Source organism: Lepidothrix coronata, unplaced genomic scaffold (genome assembly GCF_001604755.1).
Source record: "Lepidothrix coronata isolate B3197 unplaced genomic scaffold, Lepidothrix_coronata-1.0 Scaffold30, whole genome shotgun sequence".
NCBI lineage: Eukaryota > Metazoa > Chordata > Aves > Passeriformes > Pipridae > Lepidothrix > Lepidothrix coronata.
Genome location: NW_016690210.1, coordinates 3,898,198 through 3,923,885, shown reverse-complemented (window position 1 = coordinate 3,923,885; position 25,688 = coordinate 3,898,198). Strand labels below are relative to the sequence as shown.

General features: G+C 43.7%; 1 protein-coding gene across 8 annotated transcripts; it reads right to left on the bottom strand.

The window, feature by feature from the left end:
• Positions 1 to 2,262: 2,262 nt before the first annotated feature.
• NDP (NDP, norrin cystine knot growth factor) lies at positions 2,263 to 25,390 on the bottom strand. Of its 8 annotated transcripts, XM_017811056.1 has the most exons (5): positions 25,261 to 25,389; positions 24,209 to 24,534; positions 14,916 to 14,972; positions 13,879 to 14,234; positions 2,263 to 7,160 (listed from the first exon to the last, which is right to left on the bottom strand). In XM_017811056.1, exons 4-5 carry the CDS (start codon positions 14,095 to 14,097, stop codon positions 6,933 to 6,935), a joined length of 447 nt encoding a protein of 148 aa, XP_017666545.1. In that variant the 5' UTR covers positions 14,098 to 14,234; positions 14,916 to 14,972; positions 24,209 to 24,534; positions 25,261 to 25,389; the 3' UTR covers positions 2,263 to 6,932. The 8 variants fall into 8 exon arrangements, with proteins under 8 accessions (XP_017666545.1, XP_017666539.1, XP_017666540.1 ...); XM_017811050.1 differs by lacking the exon at positions 14,916 to 14,972 and having other exon boundaries at positions 13,879 to 14,069; positions 25,261 to 25,390; XM_017811051.1 differs by lacking the exon at positions 14,916 to 14,972 and having other exon boundaries at positions 13,879 to 14,069; positions 24,209 to 24,531; positions 25,261 to 25,390.
• Positions 25,391 to 25,688: the final 298 nt, after the last annotated feature.

The window sequence follows — 25,688 nt, the reverse complement described above, 5'->3', positions numbered from 1 at the left end:
ATACTGAAAGACATTTCCCACAAAGCTGGGACTATCCGAAGTCAAGGCTTGAAACTGCAGCTTTTCACGTCCTAGAATAAACACGGTCCCACCTTCCCTATGTGTGTGTGCACATCATATTTCTATACCTAACACTACAGTTAAAGGGAAAAAATATCACAAAGTAGTCAGTAGTGAGTTTCCAATACCAGGTCACAAAATAGCCCCAGTGTTCTCAAGTTCATGGTACCTGCAGATGAAAAGCCAGCATTAGCACTTATATTTCCCTCCTGAGGCTGTTTCCAAATGGGAGAGTACATGCCAAGAGTATTGGACTACCTGCTTGTCATTGTTCAAGGCCTTAAAGGCAGCATCAAATATAAACAAAGAAACAGCATGGGAGAAATTAGGAAGGATGGGAATGGGTTCTCCCAGTGCAAGGACTCTCTTGTGCATCAAAGGGAATGAAATTTGTGAGGCAGTAGTAACTGTGGTCCCTGGAGTAGTAATATTTGAACATATCTAGCTCATAAAAATTAGAATCACTTTAAAGTTTGCACAGTCATGCTGCAGTAGGTCGTATTTCCAGTTCTGAAAATTCCATTACTGGGAATGTTTGGACAATGTGGAAATGTGTCTGACATTAGCAGTGGGATCCCAGCAGCACGATGGTTTCCACATGTTAAGAGGTGCAGGGTAGGTGAGCAAGGCAAGCAAAAGGGATGAAGAAAAAGAGTATAACTCTGTGTTTTCCTCAGTTAAGGGCAGCTGACTTGGGAACATCTCATGCTGAGGACTTCCAATATTCTGAGCAGGTTCTTTGCAGGAATGAATCCTTCCCTCCTTCCCTCCCTCATCACACTCAGGCAGGAGGCTCTGTGGTGCTGGCCAGGCTTTGTTCTCACTGAAGTTTCTGATTTCTCTCCTTCCATGTGAGTGACAGTGGAGTAATATCAATACTAAGCACCTTTGAAAAATCCCTCTCAGAATTCACTGTGTTTATTCAATTAAGTATTAATTATGGGAATTTTTTTGGCTAAAGAAAATCCCTTACTGTCATTTCATCAAAGTGTAGAATATGGTGTCTTACTTCCCCCGAATGTTCTCTGCTGTGTTTCATCTTCTGATGTATTTTTCCCACAGTTAGAGTCTGTAGAAGAGAACTGCCTTTTTAAATATTATTCCAGAGATGAGAAAGGGCATAATTTCTAAACACCATACAACAATTTTGTTAAAGTGCCTATAACCTCTTTGTCAATACTCTAAAGGGATCAAAACAAGAGTTGGGAACATCTGCAATTTAATAAATGAGACCAATAGAAAGAACAGATGAAAAGAATAAACATAGCCATGAAGCTAGGTATGGGATCAACCCGATCCCTTCTCTACAAGGAGCTATAGAACTTTATGTCTGGAATATTTGTTTGGCTCCAACAAGTGACCCCTGATGTGACCACAGAGAGCTGTATTTGAGCAGTCAGCTGAGGGACTCAGGAGGATTTGGGCACTTACTGGGATGTCTCCTTTCAGGAGAATGAGGAGTGATTCAGGCCAACTGCTTGCTAAATTTTGTACATCTTACAAACAGTGGTGGAAAACAGCTGCTTTCTAAGAGTGGTAGAGAGGGTCCAGGAGAGGTCTCTGCTCCTCTCCAGGCTTTTGGAAATGGTAGAAGGACATGAGGCTAAAGAGAGATGCCTGTGAAACAGAGCCTTGTTTTGTGCATATAAGTACACAGGAATATGACACAGGGATCAAGAGTTATTACTTCTAATAGTACCAAACCCCTCAGTAAAACTGTGGGGCCGATTGCCCTTGTGAATGTTTGAGTTCTGAAAAAGCATTTTTATGTCATTTTCAAAGAACAAAGCAGGCAGTAAGGACATCATCTCAATACCTAAAGTACTTTAAATGTGTATTCAATATTATTTGTGTGGATTTTTCAAATTTAATTTCTAATACAGTTAGACACCTACCTGGGAAATTTCCAGTCTCACAGTTTCAGACAGAGGTCTCTCTGGCCTGTTAGCTATAATGCAATCTATCTGAGAAGGCTGTCAGCCCCTTGTCTTTTAAATACTTCCAGAGTCAAAGAAAGTCATAGCATCACCCCCCTCCCCTTACACTGAGTTTTTTAATGGCATTTGGATTTTTCGAAAATACTTAGGGCCCAAGTCGGAGGAAAAATTCTTTATCAAGCAGAACTGCGTTTCCTAGAGGGTTTAATCCCATTTTAGGCAATTTCAGTAAGAAACTACTGTCTTTAAACATGTAGGACTAGTTACTGAAAAAACACCCACAGGAGGGAGCTCAGGGGCCTCTCTTTTCTCACATGAGGGACTAAGAACTGAAGTTAGACACACAGAGCAGCAGAGCAGCAGACTATTGCTATGGGACAGTAACCTCTTTTATTTCTCTCCTCTTTCACAAAAATATTCTGGCTGCAGGTTACACAGTGCTGCCTGAGCTTCACGGCTTCATGGTAAATCTGCAAGGATTTGGTGCACAGGTCTCAACTAAGGCTCATATGAAAGCCCAGCACAGGCTGTGGTGCTCCATGGATGTCAGCAAATTTGGCCTCTCCTTCACTGCCTTGAGCCCTGTGACAGCAGCTTACAAAAGCCCTGATAAAGGCCACTGAGAGACAGCCAGGCTCAGGAACCCTTGTCTTGCAGCAGTTCTTCTAGATCAGCAGGCAGGGTGAGGTGGTGTAAGGAAGGTCAGGGGCCACATCTCCAGGAAAGAAGGGAGTTCTTCAGTTTAGTGATCCATATAAAGGTTGAACCAGCAAACTGGTTTTGTGTCTGTGCAGCTTTAAGTGCTTAACCCACTGAAGCTGGGAACAGAATAAATAAAATTTGATAGGCCATGGGCTTTTTTGTCCAGGCAAATCACAGATTATTTCTGAATGGCAAAAACTACAGAGGCATTATAAGGCTTTTCTTACAAGCAAAGGGTCCCACCAGAGCTCTGGTGTTTCCCTCTGGTCTCCATGAGTACAGTCAATCCAGCTGAAACATAACACCACCACTGCTGGGGACAGGTGGCTTTCAAAAGCCAAGCTGGACTCAGAAAGTTAATCAAAAGGAAGGAGGGCATAGGGTGGTGACAGTCGAAAGTCTGTATCACATCTCATCTTGAGCAGACCACAGGATGATCACAGCTGAACCAGCCTTTCTGTGGGGGAAGGCAGTGTCTGAAAGGTGAGGTGCAGTGAGGGGGGAAAAAAGGACAAAGCCTTCTCATTCAAGTGCCAGCAAAAGGATGCTTTAGCAAAGAAAAAGCCCCAAAACATTATCTAAAAAACTGGGCATTGTCCTCCCTGTTGTTCAATTTAAGAAGCACTTACACAGTATTCTGACTTGAAAAACAGAGCTTAAGTATCCGCAGTGGTGTCAGACTAATAAATCAGGAAGCCAATTCATCTCCAAGCACTATTTAGACTCCTTCTCACTATGAGATATGAGCCAGATCCTGTAGTTTTTACCCGAAGCCTCATTTTCATTTGCTTCAATACACCACCTGAATTTTACCTCAGGTAGCACCTTTGTGCTTCAGTCAGCACCTAGTTGCCTAAAATGCTGACAAAAAAAAAGTGTCAAAATATAGTTTTATAACTGACTTTGGTGCACTTGGTTTTGAAGAATAGCTCCTCCTTTTCTTAAATGTTAATATGAAGATTGCCTGACAAAGCCAAAAGGAGAATTTGAAAGTTTAATTCACTGTTTAATATCAAGTTCTAGCTATTTACAGGTATGTTTTGTCTTGTCATTCATAATTTCTGTTCTGTTCTTTCCATGCAGTTATTCAGCTCAGCAGTTCAATTAGATAATGCTAAATTCACCTCAACATTTATGCTTGGCAATGGCCTTTGAGGTCCCAAGGTGATGATTTCATTAGAGGAACCAAGCAGAAGTGCATGGAATGTGGGGGTGAGAGGGGGAAAAAAAGCTTTTGTCGAAACACAAATATCTTCTGTGAGACCTATTTGAGCAAATATAGCTTTGGCACTGTGTTAGCGAGGGGGATGTGGGAATAAATACCGGCCAAGCTCTTCTCTCACTGTTAATATTCTCTTTTTTGCTAAATCTCTCAGGCATGGTCTAAGCTCAACCCCCTCCTCTCTCCTCCCCAGAGGACCACGGTCAGGGCCATGCTGTCCTGCCGTGTCCCAGCCAGCCAGCCTAGCCATTTGCAGCCATGCAGGAGTGCTGCAAACTGCACCCAAATTTCGTGTCACAGCCCCCTCATTTTGCACTGGCAGAGGAGACCAGTGGCAGCCCAACCCGGGGGGAGGTGATGCTGGATATAGCAGTGACCCTCCAAACATTCCCAATTCCTTAGACAACTGCATAGCTCTGTTTGTGTGCAGCAGCCTCTATACCCCTGCTTAGAGGTCATGCATATTTTGCAGTACAGTTATTTGGTTATCAAAGGTATTGCTGATGTTTCAGATAAGGACTGGAATTTTCTATATATAATTAACAGTAGGGGGTGGTGCTTTTTTGGATAATGGGATCTTTAGATGCTGGAGGTTGAAAGAGAGTGGGAAAGGGACGCACATATGATCTTTCATATAAAGTAGTCTGGTGATAATGCCCAGATCACGCTCCCTTCGCTCGCCCTTTGATGTTCAGACCATGCATCAGATGTGAGAAGAATGACTGACAATCCTGAAACAGTGCATGGTGTCTAATGAGCTCACTGGGGCTCATCAGTCCTGGATTTGACATTTTAATCTGAGCCCCTCAGCTTCCAGCACTTTGATTCACTCTTTTGTTTGCCCACAGCTCTGTGTCATTGAAAACTGGCCATCTCCAGGCCATCTCCAGAAGACAGAGACAGTCCTTCCCATGAATCACAAACCTCTTCAGCTGGTGTCTGCAGTCGTACCTGTCCCTCATCCCTTTCCACTACTGATTGCCATTGTACTCCAGGATTTGGCTTGCAAGGCCAGTGTCTGTCACCTCTGCATTCACACCCCCTGCATATCCACCGTCAGATGGCAGAGGCAAAGGAATTTGTTTTTGCCTGACCACCCACAGTAACTCCAATGTAACCACAGGAGGACTGGCCTTGGGAGTTCCCTGCAATGGCAGTGTGCATCCTTGAGCTCCTGCATATGGCATTTGCTGCAGAAAAACTGGATGCTGTTGAACAGATGGACTGAACCCTATTCTTGGATAGGACTCCCTGTCCTTACCGTGGGGCCCTGCCAGTCATTGCTGTGCATGGGAGCCAACCCAGCCTATCCCAGGGAATAACTGTAGGACTATGCATGCAGGGGCTACAGACCATGAATCCTTACACAGCAGAGGTGCTCTCAACACCTTCATGACTTTCTGTCAAAACAATGGCTCCGTTGGTTTTATGTGAACATCACAGACATGCTGCTGTCTGACTGCATGTGCTGCCATTTAAGAAGAGAAGAACTGAAGTATTAGACAAGAACAATTATATTGTTTCCTTGCAGACACAAGAGACTGTGAATGAACCTTCCTTAACATCTCATGTTAATGGAGGAGGGACAGAGTTTCTCTGCAAATACCAAATACCATTCCCAAACTTCGGATCCCCTGTTATTTTGAGATCCTTATACCCTACCGAATGCTGCAATTCATTCAGCTCCTCGAGGCATTTCTTTCTGCAATGGTCCTGCAGGGGAAAGCAGCTCATGGCCTCGCTTCTTGCAGAGAACCACTGGCTACCCATGCTCTGCAACACCCCACAGCTCTGATGTCCTGGCTGTAGGACAGCTTCTGCTACAGATTGTAGGCTTGTGCTAACCCCACCTCAGCCTCTTACATCCTTGTGTGAGCACAAAGGACAAGCGGGCATAGGGACCAGCTGCCAAGCCAAATGGTGAGTCAGACAGGACACCAAGTAGCAGCAGATCATTAAGTAAATTGAAACACAGCCCTTGCCGTTGAATGCGTAACACTGGGACTCAGACTCTGCCTTAAACTTCCCACAGGGACATCAGTGTGATTCCCCTGTGTTTGGGATTGTCTGCCTTTAAAAGGCAAAATAGTATTTGCTCAATGGCCTAAGAGCTATAGATGAAAATAAGTCCTAGGTTTAGTCATCATTTTGGTGGCTCTGGTTCTGTACATAAATATGTTTAAGTTAAGTTAAGAAATGTTTCCATTTAGTATGTGCTATTTTAATATTTGATTAGGTTTTAGAGGTTGAATAATGGCCTTTGTGACAGATGTGATGTGTCACCTTTCTAGGCTTTTAGAGGGTAATAGTGAATCTCATGACCTTTTACTTCTCAAGAGTCACTCAGACACTGAACTCTGATGACATACGGTGCAAATAATCATTTCAGCTGGCTAGGGCTGGATATTCCCAGCATGGCATTTCAAATCCAGTTCACTTTTCAATGGTTTATTTATAATTTCTGCTAAACCACAGTTAAAGTCATCCAGCACTTAGCTGCTAGATCAGTAACACATGACCCTTGCCAACAGCACAATTTGTTTTGAAGGCCAGTATAAGTAGGAAACTGAGAATAAGTTGATAGGTTAAGAGGTTGTATGTGGGAACTGATGCCCATCCTCTGTCTGAACGTATCGGCTTCCAGAGCTCAGTGCTGTCATCCAGCTAACCTCCCTCTCTGTTCCCCTGCTGCCCATGGCCAGCAGTAAAAGCTCTGTAGTCAGATCTGAGCCTGAAAAAGAAGAAATTCTCAAAAATATCCTTTCAGAAAAAAAGAAAGGCTTCTCAAAAACAAGTCCTCGCCCTTTCTCCTTTGTACACCGTGGTACCAGCATCCACCATCCAGCACCCCACGGTATTTTACACTTCAGCTCTCAGATTCATTCCAGCCTGGTTAGTCCTGTCCTTGCTGCAATCGTGTGCTGGGAGCATCGGCTTGACTCTGGATTGTTTCTTGGGAGCCTTTCCCATCGGCAGCACGCCAGTCCCCTCCCTGCTGTGGCACCCCGCCCCTAGGAGTTGCACTCCTCACAGTGGCAGGAGAGGATGTAGCGGTAGGTGGCCGTGAGCCGCATGCCCCCCGAGCACCGCAGCCTCATGGCCTTCAGCTTGGAGGTCTGGGGGCGGCAGCAGTGGCAGGTGGAGCGGAAGGGCTGCTTCAGCACCGCGCTAAAAGAGACCAGCGGCTCCGAGCGCGATGTCTGGCTGCAGCGCCCCTCGCAGCGAGCCAGCAGCACCATCTGCAAAGGAAAAGAGACACGGGTTAGGAAACGTGCCCCCTCTCGGCTGCTAGAGCGCAGGGAACACCAGCAGATGGCTACCTTCTTCCAGCCTGGCTGGTTTTTTGTCACAGCATCCCACCACCCCGGTGAGAGCACCCCAGTCCCACGCAGTGCTTTGGGTCTGAGCTGAGAGAGCAGAGGAGATAACATGGGCAGGAGGAAAAGCAAGGACTCCTCCTGGAGTCCCTGGCACTGACACCAATGAGGACAACAGGACCTGGAGTGACCTCAGGGCTCCAAATGATCACAGCCAGCCCTGCTTTCCAGACGCTGTGGCTGCAACTGTGACTTGCTGACCCCAGATTTGGGTCAGCCAAGCTCTTAAATCATCAGCCAGGCTGATACTTCGGTTTTCCAGCCTTTTGAGCATGTATACTAGTGGAAAATGTCTCAAATTCTTAGATATATAAGCACATAAAGTAGAAATATAAAGAAGATGCTTAGTTTATTGCTTTAAAGAAGTTTCTAGCTCCCTCCTTTTACAAAGATCACCTTGAATATGTATTTGCAATTGTACGCGTGCATATATACTTATATAATTTCATCAGTTGTATCTGTATAAAATGCATTGCATGGCATAAGGCAGTGCAAATGTAAAAAAAAGATGAACTTGTTGCCAAACATGAGGGTTCCTTAGTGAGATTTTCCAAAAGCAGTGCAGGCCCCATGTTTCTTCTCCTGAGTTCACCATCTGAGCTGTGACCATAACAAGGGAACTTACACAACAGGAGGCACTAAGGAAGGAAAGTCCATGTGCAGTCACCTACTCCCCAACAACCCCTTGTTGAGCAGAGGAGATGGATAGAGCACTAAGCACTGTATAAATCTTGGAGAGGATCCTCTGAAGCTCAGGAAGTTATGTGTTAGAAACAGCTGTTACCACCCTGATAATGGGTAAGTGTTGTACAAGCTTGAACAAACCCTTACACTTTCATGGGGACAGAAATATTAAGTCCACATCAGGTAATTCTGCTTAACCAACATAAACATCAAAATCAGCCTATTATATCATCCAAAGTAGGCAGTGAAACAGTTGTCTTTCCTATAATTAAGGAAGAACATTACCTTTTAACCACGCTGCACATATGTCATGTTTTTTTCCTGAATATCTGAAATGATAACTACAGATGTGACAGCAAATATTTTACAGCATTAAACCCTTTTGGGCCTCTTTCACTACACATGTTCAACTGACTGCAAATCTCCAAGTCATGCAAGCAGGTATGTCAAGTGTTAGATTTTCTCTTTAGTCAGAGTCATAAGGAAAGACAGGATAAAAAGAGAAAGAGAATTTTCCTGATACTAAGCAGGAAATGCCAGCACTGTCTGTGTCCATGGGAAAGGCTCTGATCATCCATTGTACAGTGCTTAAAAATTACTCTTCCAAGGGAACTTGCATGCTAAATGGTTTGCTTAGAAATGTATTCATATATTAGCAACTACAGTTGTAGTCAACACAGAGAAATCACGAGGAATATGTCTTCATGAGCTGATGATCTGTGGTTGATACCATCTTGTTTCTTGGTTAAATTAAGAGATGGGTTCTTGTTGCTCTGTGACAATTTTGCCATCCTTTATGATTTGTAGCATAAATTTATGATCTCCTTCCTGTGATACTGCATATTCATAGACAAATTAACTGCAGCTGTTACTAGTAATATTGTGGGAAGGAAATTTCAGTGAAATGTTGTGTTGAGTCACACCCAAGCTTTAGCTATGTCAAGCTCCTTAACACCAGTGTCTTTAGAGTATAGAGAACAGGGGAACAGACAATTCTTGAAGTGCTAGCACCCCATTAATGTCAGATAAAGACCCATTTATTTCCCCTAGGTAAACAAAACTCACTTCCCAGGCAGACAGCTGCTGAGGGTATTACATTAGATACCAGCTGCACATTAGATACCTGCCTTGCAAAGGAAAGGCAGCAGATTAGGACATTTAAACCAGTTGGTTTCCTTTCTAGCATCTTGACAGCTCTTGTTAGGTCCCTTGCTTTGACCAGTTCACCAGACCTCTGTCACAGGCTATTCCCAAAGATTTGGCTGAAGAGGAGGGTGAAGAGCAATCCAATGGCAACTGAGAAATGCTCGAAGGTTGCAAAGGCAACAGAGCAGAACTCTGCTCAGGAGTGGCAAAGGGGGATGTGCAGCAGCCAGAAGTTGCTTTTTCAGAGGTTCAGAGGAACTCCAGAGTCCCTTCCAACCAACCATTCCTATGATTCTATGATTTCAGCCCAAATACGACAGTGTGGCCAAGGTCACTTCTAATGGCCAATGCTTCTGGAGCTGGAACAGCCAGCCTCTTCTGGTACTGCTGCCCTGAGGGCTTTTCATGGCACACATCTGCTCCTGTATCTGCAGGTATTTTCAGAAATGCCAGGGGAAAAAAACAAATCCCCAAGAAACAGAATGAAGGGCTACAGAAATTTGTAGCAGTGTAATTATAGGGTAGAATTATCTGATGTGTCCATATCTGTGTCTCAATACATTTCTCATAAACAGCTGCTTTCCTAATGCAAACCCAGCCAATATTTATTCAATGTGCCACTGCATTTATAATTGCTTTGCAAGCCTTGTCTTTAAAAACTTGTCTTAGTCTGCGGAGGCTGTAATTTTAATCTCAAATTTTGCTGGCTGTTTAGTTTTTTGTAAGGTGATGGTCAGTATTCATATAATGTAACATTACAGAGTTGGGTTTATGCCCTGTTTCTGGATGACAGTGTAAACTCTTACAAATGGCACAGCACCCAGGGTATCAAGTCAAGCTTGCAGGATTAAAAAAATCCAAAATTCCCATTTTTATAGCTTTCTAACCCTCTGGGCTAACCTGAAGTCCTCGGCAAAATTTAACCTTCTCCTCCTCATAAATCCAGAACAGCACCAGTGGATTCTGGCAGGTGTGCAAATGAGCTGGAAATAGCATGTACTTTAAAAGCTTTGCTTTGCCATTTAATCAATTGTACCAGCTGCTTATTGCATGGTGTACTACAGTGCAATAGAGATTATCACCTAAATAATTAGTAATGCTGTAGTGGCATAGCACAGTAATACAGGGGGTGTATATATAGTAAAAACATGTGGGTATTTGTATTTTATAACCTGATACATGTGCCTCTTGGCTCCCCTCATCCCCTGCACATGTGAGCTTTTGTGTGTCACCTTGTGATGCTGGATCCAGAAGAACAGAGTCCTACAACAAGGGGACCACATGGATCTATGAGCAGCCATGGAAGAATAGGTTTTCTTACTTAAAGTCAACAATCTCATAGCTGCAAAAGAGGGCAAACTGAGGTAATATTTGATTCTGATCATTTGAGCTGTATTCTGGAAATCCAGAAGCTGTGAACTGGTTTGTTATTAATGGTGTTTGTGGTCCTCTTTTCTTCACTCTTCAACAACAGCAGATGGGCTGAGGCGCATGAGAACAGATTTTCACGCGGTATCCATGGCCTGGCTGCAAGCAGGCATTACTGAAAATCTCCTGAGCTACCTCATGAGTCTTCAAACATCTGCTAAATCTCTCTTCATCTGGTCTGTGTCTCTCTGGGCTGGATTCTTTAGTGCAAGGCTGTCAGTGGTAGCACACTTCTGGCACATCTGGACAAAGCACTTGTGACAGCCAAAACTGTAATTTAGGAGGCTCTGGTTGCAGCAGAGAGGCAATCCAGCACATGGATGAAGACCAGTGGGTCTCTGTGACAGAGGTCAGGCAGAATCCAATACAGTCAGGAAAGGCAATACCTCATGAACTGATACAAATATTTCCTTGAAGTCAAAGGAAAACACTGTTTTTCAGGAACAAATGGCCTTCTTCCATCCCTCTTTTGTGTCTCTTTTATACTGTAATGGACCATGTTTCTGAAGGCTTTGGAAAACTGATTTCATCACCTGCCTGAGGCCACAAGCAAAAGGGATTTTAATGATTAAATTATATTGGCTGGATGTTTAACAAAACTGCTTCCCATGTGGATACTATTGGCAGCCTCCACAGAGAAGCAAAGTGGACATAATCCTTTTTAATCAGGATGGACAGCAAATATAATATATCTTGCAATTTCTGAGGTAATTTTTGTCTTCTGTAATTCTATGCTGCACTGAGAGGGAAAACATAAGAAGTAAAAAAGGATGTCTCAGTGAAAATAGTATATCACCCCTAAAAAGGGCAAAGTCTGTGCTTGACATTGTCAGCCCAAGCTTCACAATGGAAACTTGGTGAAAACAAGAAGTACCACAATTCCCACAGCTACTCCCACAGAACCTTCCATTTTTTTACTTGTTTATATTTTATCACTCTCTCTCTATATATATATGTGAATAGACATTGCATCTAGTTTTCATTAACAAGTCTAATATTCATCTGTTTATATGCTAGATCCAGAACAGAAGTTGTATGTCTACCAGGATGATTCAGATCCCTGAGACCTTAAAAAAAAGAGCTTAATCTAATAGAGTCTTCTAGGAAATGTCAAAATTATTTCACTTTTTATGGAAACTGTTTTCATTTTCTACTTCATGAGAAGGTCCACACAACTTGCAGTATTGTTAAAAAAATGTTCTTGAAACCATTGTGGAATTTGGGAAGCCAAAAGATGTGATAATATTTTCAAACATAATTTCCATTAAAGGCTTGATTTAAAAAAAATCACCAGCTTTTTCAGCCAGAATTGCAAATGTTTATGTCAACAGCTCTTTTTCTCAAAGTTCAGTTTTGAAATAATATGGTTTTCATTACAATGCATTCTGTATTCTCATTTCCGTCTAATCCTCTGTCTGTCATCTGTGGCAGACACAGTTTTAAGAAAAACCCAGAGGGTGGTGGTGGCAATGCTGGAGCAGAGAAGGTGGGCACTCAGTGACCCAGTGGCACATCCCAGCCACCAGGCAGCACACTGACAGAGTCCTGAACAGATCAAAGCTCCTGAACTCACGGACTAGGGAGCAGACCCCACCTAACACAACTATCCTAAAAGCCTCCACCAGGACAACCAGATGAGGAGCAAAAGCCTTTGGACTCTGGCAGAGAAGGGAGTGGAGGGTGAAGGCAGCTGGGTGGAGCATTGCCCTCCTGGACAAAACCACCAGGATAGCTGAGGGTCCTCAGGTCTAGCTGGTGATCTGAAGTGCTCAGAGAAGGGAGGACTTGGAGCACCCATACACCATTAAGTAAAACCCACCCACATACCTACACTTATCAGCTTTGCCTCTTGTTGGAGCCAACTGCAATAACATCAATATTGCACAAACAGACGCACCTCTGCAGTCCTGTGTGTTAAAGCTGGATGTTTCCCACATGGTAAGAAGATCTAGTCTGAGCTAAAAGCAAATCAAAAGGCCTCTCCTGAATCACAAGTAGTGCATGATTTTACTGTTTGGATTTGGAAGCAGCAGGGCAAAAATCTATGGGTTCCTACTGCTGTTAATCAGGCAAAGTGAGGCAGATGGCACTGCTGAGAGATCACTTCAAGGCAACCCAGAGCAGGGCTTTTCCCTCTGCCCAGTTTTGAGGCCTCTCTGGTGAGCAGGCACAGGAAAAGCCTGGTTGAAAGAGCATGGCCAGGGCAGCAGCTGTCCTGGTGCACAGGGGGGGCACAGAGCACCGAGCAGGTCGTATTTTCTGTTGACACTTCTCTCTGTGTTTCATTTTAAGTTTTATGATCTGCTGCTACCTATGCTGTTGCCTCACCCCAGCACCAACCATGGGAAGCAACGTGCCTTGTTCTGCACACAAAGCATCCGGGGGGTGTCTGCAGCCAGCGCTGCATCCATCTCAACTGCGGGCATCCTTTTCCTTGTTAATGCTCCCAGGATCCCTGCTGCTGGAGTTTTCCATCAGGCAACATGGCAGGCACCCCTCTTGTCCTAAACCCTGTCACATATCTGCCTCTCATCACTCTCTTGCCCAGCACAGGGCTGGCAGAAACATTGGCTCTGGCAGTTATTCCCTGAATGTACAGACTGTATTAACCCAGATGGAACAAATTAGGACAGGACGAAAGGGACCAGCAAGGATTTTCCCATTGTTTCTCCCCATTCTTCTTCTCCATGCAATGAAATAAATGGCTGTAGGCTACGTGCGCAGGCTTGTAAACCATTTTGACACAAAACTTTTCAGGCTTGAAAACCCAAATGAAAGGCAATTTTGTATTTCTGTCTGCTCCTAAGGCCTACAGTAAACACCCAAGTGTCATTCTGCACGAAAATAAAGGCCTTGAAGTTAAGTGGGGGGCAGGGAGGAAATAAGCAATGCTCTTCACAGTCTTTGTTAGCTACCATTTTACAGCTTGGTTCTTTATCTCAGTGCTTCACCTCTGAAGTTACAAATTTACATGCTCCAGATTAAAGACTCGTTTGAAGGAGGGGGTGATTGGGATGATCTAAACTTCCAAACTAGCCTGTCTCCTTGGCACCCTCAGCTGAGACCCCAAATGAATCCTTAGTGTTCATCCATAGACCCCTTTGAATCTTAGCATTTACTGCATGTGTGGCGTGTTCCTCCTTTTGAAAAGGTGAAAAGAGAGTCCCAGTTCTCATGTGCACACAAGATGTGTCCGCATCCCTAAGTCTCTGAAACCTAGATTTTGGTGGATAGGAATTTATGCAGAGAAAATGAACCAGAATGGTTCATTTTAACAACCCCTCTGATGCAGCTGCTGCAAGGAGGTGAGGGAAGGCCTTACCTTGGAGCTACACTTGTAGAGGGGGTGGGTGATGGAGTCGACGTAGTGGTGCCTCATACAGCGGCTGGGGTCGGAGTCGATCATGAAGGACCTGTCTGTTTTACTGTCCGTGTCTCCCATCATCGCCAGGAGCGAGAGCATGGAAATCGAAGCCGCGAGTACATGATTTCCCATTGTCGAGGAACTTCTCGCTGGTAACAGCAGAGGGAGGTAGAGCATTAAAAAACCTCCAAATCCTGGAAGCCAGTTCCTTTCCAGGATGGTGAAAAGTCTGGTTTAAGTGTCTTAGCTGTCATTCTTCTTCTCGCGTTGGAGTTTGCCGAGATTGTAATCCATCAAAGGATCTCTCTGCCCAGCTGGGATAAAAGCAACATAAATCACAACCCTGACCAAAAAGACCGCTGGAGGAAAATAGACATAAATAATATTAAGGCACACAGGACCTTTGCTACCCAAAATATACACTCCGAGTGATCATTGTTCCCACAGTAGGTAGAGAATATGGCATTAGGAAGGAGATGTCAAGGCCTTGTTAGTTTTAGCATTGCTCTATCCTTTCACTGGGGAGAACCTTTTGACTTTTAACATCACAAGTAATACAATGCCAATCTTTTTCACTTGGTGATGTCCCTGGTGTGTTCCCCTCAAAACTGGTAAATAGTAACACATCGGAGATTTCTGCAGATCAAAAGGACTGTGTAACCACTAAAAGTGTCAAAGAGGGGCAAAGCTAGGCTGCCTCCTGCATTACAGATGGGAATTCGTGGCCTAGGTAGCACATGGAAAGGCTGGAGGCAGGTTGAGCTGTGGCTCTAGGGGCTGTCTGCCTGTATCCTGCAGCTTCTGTGCTGCAGGGACAAGGGACACACCCAGGATGAAGGGATGCTGAAGGTCCAAGCCCAGGCATAACCAGAGTGTCCCCCAGGAAACTTGCTGAGCATGGACCTGCACTGCAGGAAGAACTAGGTTGCTGGCTGTCCTGCCCTCCCGAGTTCCAAACTCACATGTACATGTGTGGATGTGCTTTACCTGCTTACTTGTCAGGCAGCACTTGTTCAGTGTCAGTCTCTTCCACGTTAATTAAAACGCAGCATCTGAAAAATACATGTATTATTCCATAATATCTAAGTATATCCCAGCTATCAATTGGGAAAAAATATGTTTAGGTGAAGTCCTGTGGCTATCTACCTAGGTATCTGGATTTTTGGTGCATGTTGGAGACCAGGAGATTCCCTAGGAAATAAGTGCAGGACAGCCCCTGAAATGCTGCCCAGAGCTTTGTGCCAGCAGGGGAAGGAGGGCATCTCCCTCAGCTGCTTCTTCACAACCCCTTGATCCTTTTCCCAAAGCCCTTAGTCTCGACTGGGTGATTTAATTTCACTTTTACTACAAAGAGCTATAGCTTGAAAGAGTTGTGAATTACCCATCTAAATACAGCCCCATGAAGGACAGTCAAAACATACTCACAAGCACAGTTTAAAAGTGCAAGGACTTTCTGGAGAAACTGAAGATAAAACAGTTCCCTGCTCCTGAAGAAATGCTCCCGCAGAGCCCCTTGAGTATTTAAAGATCTGATGTGTGCCTTTATTGCCTTATACAAGCCTCTTTCAAAACTGTTTGTTGGCAATCCTCTAAACCGACTGATACTCGTCTCCCAGACGTCCCGAATCGACGGGGCCTCCCCACCAGAGTGCTTGATGATTTGTGTTGCTTTATAGCTTGCTCAGACACTTCTGTGAGAGGAGTGCACAGCAGTGACAAACGCTTCCAGAGTTCATCCAAGTTGGGATGGCGCTGACGTGACATACGAAGCCTCAAGCTGGGAATGTTACTAGGGATGCTCTGTGTATTAGAGAGACAAAGATGCTCTGTGTATTGGACACTTTTGTTGTTGTTTCAAACTGTTATCCATGTGCTTAACTAGGAAAGGAACAATTATGGGACTATAGATTTAAATGATAGTATATTTTTTCCCCCCGAGTCTGACAGATGACCCAGTGTATTTTCCTCAGTAAATGTGACATTAAAAAAAATGCTATGTCTTTCTGCTATAAAGAACTTAAACAAACAACACAAAATGCTTAGGCTCTCAGATACATTTATGCACAGTCCCATTCATGTCAATAAATATCCCTCCAAACATTTTTACAGGGTAAGGCAGAAATCTCTCGGTCATGGGAGCTGGGACAGAATCCCTCCCAGAAGTGAGCTGTTCTACTCTAGTTCATGCAGATGATGCCCAAGGATTATCTAACAGGAGGAGTGATGCAATTTTTTTTTCCTCTGTGTTTAACCTTTTACCTACATTCCTATTCTTTTTTATAAAGAGGCTGACCAAAACATGCTGCTTGGCAAGGTCTCTCTCCAACATAGTTAATCAGTATTACACACCCAGTAATTCCCTCTCTGTCCAAATAAATTTACTTGATATTAGACGCTCTCATCTCATGTGTTATTACATCCAGGGATCCTCATTTCCCATTCTCTCTGTCCCACTGTTAATTTTTTGCTTCTATATCTTTCCATGTTTTTGATCAGTATGATTTAATACAGTGAGAGAAATCTGAAGTCCTGGCTCAGTTTTCAAAGGTTTATCACTCTAGTTTTCTTCAGGAAATAATTGGATGACACAGAGTTTGCCTCATGAAAACATTGTGAGAAAGCTGTAAAGACACAAGGAAAAGTGTGAGAAAAGGAAGATGGCTGTACCTTCTTCAGGATAAGCACAGAACAAAAAGTTTTAACACTTTCACAGTCTTTTAAAATTGCCCTGATACTTCTCTAGCAAAGAAATGTAGCAGGCTTTGGCAACAATAGTTTGAAAGAGGAAAAAAAACCTACTGTTATCACATATTTATTAAAAAAAAAAAAGAGAGAAAACAGATGTAAATGTGATCTACCTTCTGTGAAAAAGCTGTGTACAGTTGTGGATAGACATACTGGCAAAACGAGTGTGTAGGTGTATCTCCTGACATACCTATGGGAAATATGCACATACATTTCTCAAGTACATATGCCATGCATAATATATATGGAAGAAAAATTCCTAGAGGGATATTTAAAAATACAGAAGTTAGAGTGTAGATTTTTGATTCTGTAAAAAAAGTATAAACATTTTCACAGAGGTACATCACCATGATGAGATATGTTGGCGTGACGTTTTCCATATCCAGCTGATATTGTGCAATGGCATTTCACCTGAACTTAGTTTATTTTTTTTTAAAGTTAAAGATTGTGTTCCTTTTGAAATGCTGAAATTACAAAATCCTAGACAGCACATGATATCAGGATTCACATATGAGGTTTCCAGCCTACTTTTCTGTCCAAAACCAGAAGGAAGTACACCTGTAATCATTAATCATCATAATCGATGACATTTTGTTTCATTTGGAAAATATACTTTTTTATTAAGATCCACAATTTCACATAGAAAAAATTTTTTCTTCTGTTTCAGCTGTGTTTTCCTCAGTTTCTTTTCATGTAAAAACTGTGGTAGACAGCCCATCTGCCAAGCTAACAAAAAGGAAGGTAAAATGCTTCCTCTTTACAGCATTCTGTAAAGAAAAAGATTAAAAGGTGACTTCATATTCTCAGGCTGGAAATTGTCTCCAAAAATATTTGGCCTAACAGTGGATGAAAATCACTACTTCACATTTTTTTTCAGAATTCACCAATATGGGCAGTACATTTTGTTAGTAATAGGCTTATAGTTCTGTTTCTATATAACTAGTTTGCAGGAATTCATAGAGGCATAACATACTAAAAGCTGTTACAGCTGTTACCCAAAACTGCTACAGCTGTTACCTAAAAACTTCAGGGAAAAATAGAAAGCATCCCAAAGAAAGACCTTATTAACATACAATTCAAGCCTGTATGGCACATGGACATAGGGGCAGAGTTAGGGTTATTTTTCCAACTCTCTGTTCTTGTTAACTGCTTTCTGAATGCTGAAATAAAGATTTCTTACCATAGTCTTAATATCATTTAGAGAGTGGTGAAGGTTAAGGTTTTGTTTTGCTTTAAGGACAGAAGAAAATTCCATCATCTGGAATTATTTAGCCAGTCACTTTGTGAGAACGTAAACAGAAATTCCCTTTTTGCTATGTATCTTGGAAAAAATAAAGGGCTGAGCAGTTCTCCAAAGGTCTATTGAATCTGTACCATTTTTACCCTGGAAGGTAGGAAGAGAGCAATGGAAAAGCTCTTTTACAGTGTACTTCTACTTGGCTGTTCCCTGCTCCTGAACCCCCTGATTTAGACATGAACGTATGTTCAGCTTGGCCTTCATTTGCTGTGCATTTTCTGTGTTCGAGACTTCTGCTTGACCATGGGGGTACAGTTCAAGTCACTCAATGCTTTTTATGCTTTGGAAGCTGCCAAAATCCCGTTGAAACAGGGGTGTGTATATATAACTTAAGCCTGGCCTTGCATGCTGTGCATATTTAGTAAACACAATTACTTGGATCCTACCATGTGGTTCCCTCATTCTGAATTTGTTATGTAAACAGAAGAGTTACAAGACTACTCAGTTTCTCCAAACTCCAGCCCTGAAAAAGTGTCACTAACCATATATGTGTATATGTGTGTGTGTGTGCGTGTGCAATTCACTGCTGCTGTTCTGACAAAAATAAGCCACAAAGTCCTTCATGAGACCAGAAGAGATTTCTCAAGAGCTTTATCTAATCTGGAAAAGTTTAGACCAGAAAGATGAGGATTTGGGGGCTTCATGGTTGAAGGTCTGGACTGGAGAGGGAACAATTGTGTTGGGCAAACTACAGTCAGGCTATACCAGGTTTGTTCTTCAGGGTTAAATTCTCCACTGCCATGACAAGGGTGGCTTGGTCTCTTCACAGAGATCCTTCAGCATCCACAGCACTCAGCTTCCAGCCCACACAACCACCGGCACAATGCCTGGGAACTGCCTGGGAAGCACTGTGTGCTGTGAAACTAAATGGTACAAGTGACAATCCGAGCCATTTAAGAGAACAGTTTATGCAGCACGAGAGACAACCCAAAATGAGATGCTGTGTCTGATCCTGCTTTCTGCTGAATCAACTCAGAGTCTTTGTCAGCTCCAAGGTATCTTTTAGCTCAGTAAATAAATGCAGTAATCTTTTTATCTAGTTATTTTACTGTGGTCATTTCTGTTACAGCAGGGAAGGAGCTGGCCTCCCATATAGGCTATCAAAATCCTCTCTCCACTCTGCAAGCTGTCTGCCAAAACACCCGACAAAGTCACTGAGTGGCCATGTGGCAGCTGGGCAGCAGAAGGTGAACACAGGGAACTCCAATTGTTTGGGAAATGCCTCCACATGCAGCATTTGAACAGGTTTCTTCCAATGCTGAGACAGGGCAAATACCAAACAAAATATTTTGAGTGAGATCCTTACAGGTCTAAATAAGTGAATGTTCACCCAAGGCCTTGTTAAGCCAAAGAGGGTTTGCTCAACTGACATCCAGCTGTGCTGAAGCTTGTCCCCTTTGACACCAAGGGGAATATCTTCACCCATTGTACAGGAGCTCCATCCATCCCTTACACAGCAGGTTGCAGGGCGGTGTGTGCCTTCAAGGGGAGAACACCAACAACATGCACTCCTGGACAGAGCTGGCAGCAGCTGGTGGGTAAGAGGACAGGGGAAGGGAAAAGGGAGCAGGAAGGAAAACAGGCTCAAAAAAAAGGACTTAAATGTCTTCTTCTGGATGTCCACAGGGGGAAAGCCCATCTTCTGGTTCTACTGAGGTTGTGCTGTCCTACCATCTGACTGCTGACAATACATGGTGCTAATAATGCCAGAGTCATGGATTTGATCCCCCTAGAGGCCATTCACTTAAGAGTTGGACTCAATGATCTTTGTGAGTCCCTTCCAACTCAGAATACTCTGTGACTTTGTGACGTTGTCCTGCAAAGCCCAAGAAGATAAAAGGGACAATCAGAATGTCAAACACACCGATCTGGTAGATGAGAAAAACTCCTGTAAATCATTTTCTGCTGTGAGGCTTCCTTACGTATTTTAATATTTCAGGAGATGAGTACCTGTGACTGTAAGCAGATTGAAAAAAGAAAAATAGGAAGATCATGGCATTTGAAGCATAACAAACAACATAGTTATTGCAGCAACATAATGGAAGCATCCTGGGAGCATCAGAATGCATGGGATAGGCACTCATGGGACTGGTTCCTTGGGTTCCTTGGGTTCCTTGGGCAGCTCGTGTAAGGCCCCCATAAGTGTTCACATCGTAGGGACCCAGTGCATGAGATGGAACAAATTCATCTGAACAGCACTTGAGCTGGGCTGAGCTTCCCTCTCCTTTTGAAGTTTCCAAGAGTATTTCCAGCCCTTCAGGTAGGTGGGAGAGGGGGAGCTAACCGTGCCTTCCTGCTAGGCGGTTGAAATAACAAACCCTAGTGGGTACTGCAAGCTGGCACCTGGCCAGCAGACAGGCACAGGCCAACACAGAGAAAAGGATTTAATGCACTCACAAAGAATAACTACTGGGGGACAAAAGAGTGCTTGTATTTTTTTCTTTCCTTTTCCTGCTTCCAGGAAACTTTAAATAGATTGATTAGGGGCATGCATGGGATATCTCTCTAATGAGCCAGTAGAGCCATTTAATGGTGAGGTGATGCCAGCCTTGGATTCTTTCTTTCTTCTTGTGTCTTGCTGAATATCAGAGTAGTCATGGTCTTGAGTCTGGGACAGGAGAGGAATACAGTTTTCCACTTGGTCATCCAGAGAGTTCTGGATGCCATCACTCCTTAGTGAAGCACCAGGCACAGTGCCGAGGTGTCTAAGTAAGGGTGCCCATCCCTCCCGGGAGGCAAACCAGCAAGGCTGGCTGCTGGCTGCAGTGCAAATGTTCCCAGCCAGGCATTAGCTATAGGATTTGCTTCAGTAATTACCTCTACTTTAGTCTTATGACCCAACATGAGGCAAAATGACTCTTGGCCAAATTACAAGTTGCTGAGAGAGGTCTAGGGCATTCAGGCATGTGTCCTCTACCTGTTGGAGTGTGTTGAAAGCAGGTGGGTGGGGTTTGTTCCCTGGTTTTTGCATATCTTACAGAGAACTCAAAGGCTGTAATTATCAATAGATGCAAAGGTAGGAATGAGTTTCTTATTCTTTAATATTAAGCAAAGACTTCCCTGCCACTGGGACCAGCAGAGTGCTATGCATTCTGGAGACAGCACATGATGGAAGGGGATGTTCCCTCTTTTCTGATGTTTGGGGCAAAATCCTTTCTTCCTTTATACACAGGCAAAATTCAGACCACCATCCATATACTTCTAATAATTAGGGAACCTAAATATTTGGCTCATGGTAACAATTTTATGTCTTCTAACAAGGGGAGCAGTGTTCCCCTAGGTCCCACTCCCTTTGAGCCGTGCTGCTATGACAGTAATGTGATTGTCACTGCCATGGTATGCTTAACCTTTGCCAAACCAGAGCTGAGGCATTAACTCAGATCCTCAACTCGCGTCTTAAAGGGCAACATAACCTGTGCTGCCTCCACGCTGCTGGGCTCACACGGTCTGCAGCTCAGTACTAATGAGCACGTAAACGTGACAAGTGTGAGCCGTAACAATGACTGATGCAAAAAGAAAACTAACAAAAGGAAGCTGAAAAATAGCGATGAGGAGGAATTCCTAGGACCGGTGTCTCCATGGCACCAGCAGCCCTGACACCAGAAGAGAGGCTACGCTTGCCTGTGGTAGAAAAGATCTCCATGCCACACAACGGAATTCCAACAAACAGGACAAGGACTGATGGTGTCTGGAAGTGGTAGTGCCACTGCTACCCAGATAATAGTCTGAATTAGATGATGTGAAAAAAGAGGGAATATATAGACAGGCAGCTGCTCAAAGGCTTACTACAACCTTGCTTTTATTGTTCTGCTAAGTTAGAGGTGGGGCATCAGAGGGATTCCTTACATACCACTACTGAGAAATTTTAATATGTTCCACACTGACACAGATAAAAAGGAAATAACAGCTGATCATAGTCAGAGGAGCCTGCAGCATCTCTTCATATACATGTACAGAATACAGGCAAAGTGCTCTTGGCTCAGACACCCACACTAACCTGACCCAACTAAACCTTTCTCCTGACACTGAGCTGAGTTTCAGCAAAAGGACTGTCAAGTGGAAAGTCAGGCAGCAGAAAAAAAGAGGTGATCTGGGCATGGATATTCACCCCATCCCGAGATACCAGGACATGGAGAAGGATAGGGGATCTGAGAGGCAGAACACTTAACACTGATGAAAAGAAACACATGTTTACACAACCGACAACGATCCGATGGAACAAGATATCACAGAGGGCAAAAGTTGAGCTGGGCTCAGCAAAAGGAGCTGTTATGCATGGGAGGGTTACAGTCACAGAGGTTTTACTTTTAAAGAGCTTTTGGAAGGGCTATAAACTCTTAGGATGCTGAAGGTTCAGTTGATGGGGTTAGGGAAAAATCCTTTGCCACAGCGAGTTGCCCTGTAGCTGCCTGCCACGGGGTCTCTATGTCTTCCTTTGATGTGGCCACTTCCAGCCACGCTCAAGAGGTGGATTGCTCAAATAACATGGGTCTGTGGCACAGCCTCATGTAGCAAAACTTTTTTAAAACTCAAGACTCTCCTCATAATCAGGAGGACATTAGAGAGAGGGGAATTTGTAACACTGATAATACAACTATCAAATATTTATAATTGTAATTACAATAGGGATATTTGGGTGTGGGGAGAGATGAATTTTTTTCTATTTACAGTTAAACAAGTAATCCACTAGATTTGTTGCAAAAACAAATGTCTCAGTGGCTTCATGCAAGCTTTGCACCATAGATAGTCAACTCCTTTCAAGGTCCAAGAACAACCTTGAGCACTTCCTAGTGCATCTGAGAGCAGACAAGCCAGGAAGGGAACAAAATCAGCCTCAGGGGAAGTGGGGAATGAAGCCAAGTCCAGGAGGACTGCCTGTCAAATGAGTCAAGGTAGGTATCAATGTGAGCTCCCACCTGGGCAAAAGAGACTGCAATCCTGGCAACACAAGCAGGCAGGAACATACAGATGCTATCACAAGCCTCAACGGCAGGTGAGGGATTGTTCCAGTGGGACAGGTAGCTTTTGTGGAAATCAGCCATGCATAAGCAGCTACCTGGAGCGCTGCTACTGCAAACTGTACACAAGACTACCCATAACAAGTATCCTGCTCTGCAAGGGGCAGTCAGCAGCATACAGGCATCTGACCAAAACCAGGAAACCTACGTGGGACACCTTCAGGTAGAGAAATGAGCTTGTAACTAATCAGCACCAGCTCCTGATTATACCCTGCCCCTAAATCAAATTGCATTTTACTTTGTAAACGCATCTTTGAAACATCTACTCCTCACAGATTTACTTTTAACTGGAAAATATTTAAAGCATTGTTTTATGGTACCAGTTTCGTAAGTCAGATTTCATTATTCCAGCAAGAGCATGTCCATGTATGTATAAGTCACATTGGGAACCCCCGATTCAAGCTGGTAAGTAATTACTCATCAAATAGTTCTATTTAGGTCCAGGGAATTATTCATGTGTATAACTACTCACAGATATGAGTAAGATCACACAGCCTGCACACAAATGAGCATTGAGCATCATTAGTAACTTAAAAGAAAGGGGAAAAAAAAAAAGAGGTCCTGAAATGTAGATATTCTTATATTCTTTTGAGGAGGGACAAATAACAGCACTGTGATTATTATATCCACTTTTATTGACCAAACTAGACAGCTGGGTTACTTCTATTAGAAAGTAACTTTGCAATAAGGAACTGATTTGAAGTTAATTTGTCCCCATTGCTGGTTTCAAATAATCATTTGCTTTCAAGTGAATTGTCCCCACTACTGGTTTTAAATAGTTATTTGCCTGTCCTTTTTCAATATGCTGAGTTCCTACCTCTCAGCCACTGGGACAGTTGCAAAGCTTTAGAAACTGTAAGTAACATTTATCATATAGGAAACATTTTTTTTCATCTTTCAAGAGCTGCAGAAACCTTAAAATGTTACTTGCCATGCCATCTGTCTCAAGTAGAAACAAATAAGACGTGTTATGGGGGTGTTATGAGACCCCTTTAAATGAACTTGAGGGGTAGGATAAGAAATCTGCCTGACAGTCCCTTGAGAGTCAGTCCACACATACACCATCTTGTAAATTCAGATTTGCCACAGGAAAATTGCCCCCCCAGCACACACTGCAGCATTTACCTAACCCGGGACTGAGATTGGTCTGCACATGGTTTATCTTTGTTGCTCTGTTATTTGCCACTGGACCCATTCATTTGAACCTTTATAGGATGAATTCACTCACCTGAATCCCAACAGGGAGACGGGGCTCTCTTCCTCAGCCAGGATCCCCTGGGGCAGTGTCCGTTCCCGAACCTCGCAGTGCCACTACACTGACACTTTGTCACTGGGCTCATAACAGTGAAACTCTTCTTTTGTCCCAAAGAAACAGAGAACAGCTATACTCGTGCCTCTGGCGGTGACACACAGGGAAATGATCTGCCGGGAACGGAGGAGAGCCTCCCTCTCTCCTTCAGCTGGCGGTCTGGGGTCCTGCAGCATCCTCCCTGTCAGCTCCCGGCTGCACAGCCACGCCGCATTACGTGTCACGCTGACGGGGTCGGCTACCTACTAAATATACCCCTCGGCATTACAGCAAAGGCAAACACCGTGGCTTCCCTCACAGGTTTCAGCCAATCAAGAGTGTATGTTAAATCTGTCCTAATGCACAACCAGCCCACCCCACAGGGAAAGCCTCGCAGAAGTTTGGGTAAATAATAATGTGCAAATTAAGAGTGCTCCCTCGAAGCGTGACACACAAAGCTAGAAATAAATGTTGCCTGTTGTTTCAAATTATTCCAAGCACTCCAGCAGATGACTGGCAAGAGCACAGCATGCGTAAGGAGTGATAAAAGTAAACAGTCCATCTTTAAACTAACTGGCTTGCCTGTGCTCATAGAGCCCTGTTGCAGTGTGACAAAGAGGGTGCTGGCGATACCAGGGCTCTCTCCATGAATTAAGGGCAGAGTCCAGCCTGTCCATTCACTCCAAAGACATACAGCCACAGAGCTGCAGGCAGGAGCCCGGCATGCTCACAAGAATTGATGTTTAACCAAGTTGCTCAGAAGCACCCTGGGCTACCTATTTGACTGCTTACAGGCATCCTTAGGACAGGAGATAAAGGTAGAAGGAAAAGAAGGAGACACAGGTACTAGAGCTGTGTCGTTTCCATTTAGACACACTAGAGTTAAAAAAATGGTACAAGGACAACATGTATGTCAGAGAAAGACAGTAAGCACCCAGTTTAAGTCCACGTAATACTCAAAATCTGTAGGAATCTCTAATTTGTGTGCTTACCTTTGGTAAATGCACCACTCCTTCCTCCCCTTGAACTCTTCAGAGAGCTAAAAAGAGGTCCTGTTACTTCCAAATGCTTTTGTTCTTCTGTCCCTCTGTCACATGGCTTGCCTTTTATATTTGCAACACACAAAAGTTAGGGCTGTTGTTTAAGAGAGAGAGGGGGAGAGAGAGGGAGAGAGAGGGAATGTCAAATGGAAAAGTGCCATTGCAGTCATATATCAATCAGGGCAGCAGCAGCAGCAGCTCACTGGCAAATGGGAATTCCACAGAAATGTGAAGCTCTTGTTATCTGAGAAATCACAAAACACCACCAGCCAAGCTCCCCTCTGCAGGGACTTATTATTGGCAAGCCAGGAAATAGAAGGAAATGTAGGCGCTTTTTTAATTGTTGTTATTGTTTTGGATCTGGAGATACTTACACTGTG

What these genes read in the sequence shown, in the direction of transcription:
- NDP (XM_017811050.1), bottom strand. Translation starts at nt 24,320, where the DNA reads ATGAGCCCAGTGACAAAGTGTCAGTGTAGTGGCACTGCGAGGTTCGGG. An exon ending in GTCTCCCTGTTGGGATTCAG is followed by an intron (nt 14,070 to 24,208) that starts GTGAGTGAATTC and finishes TGCTGTTACCAG; the next exon opens with CGAGAAGTTCCTCGACAATG. An exon ending in TCTACAAGTGTAGCTCCAAG is followed by an intron (nt 7,161 to 13,878) that starts GTAAGGCCTTCC and finishes TTTCCTTTGCAG; the next exon opens with ATGGTGCTGCTGGCTCGCTG.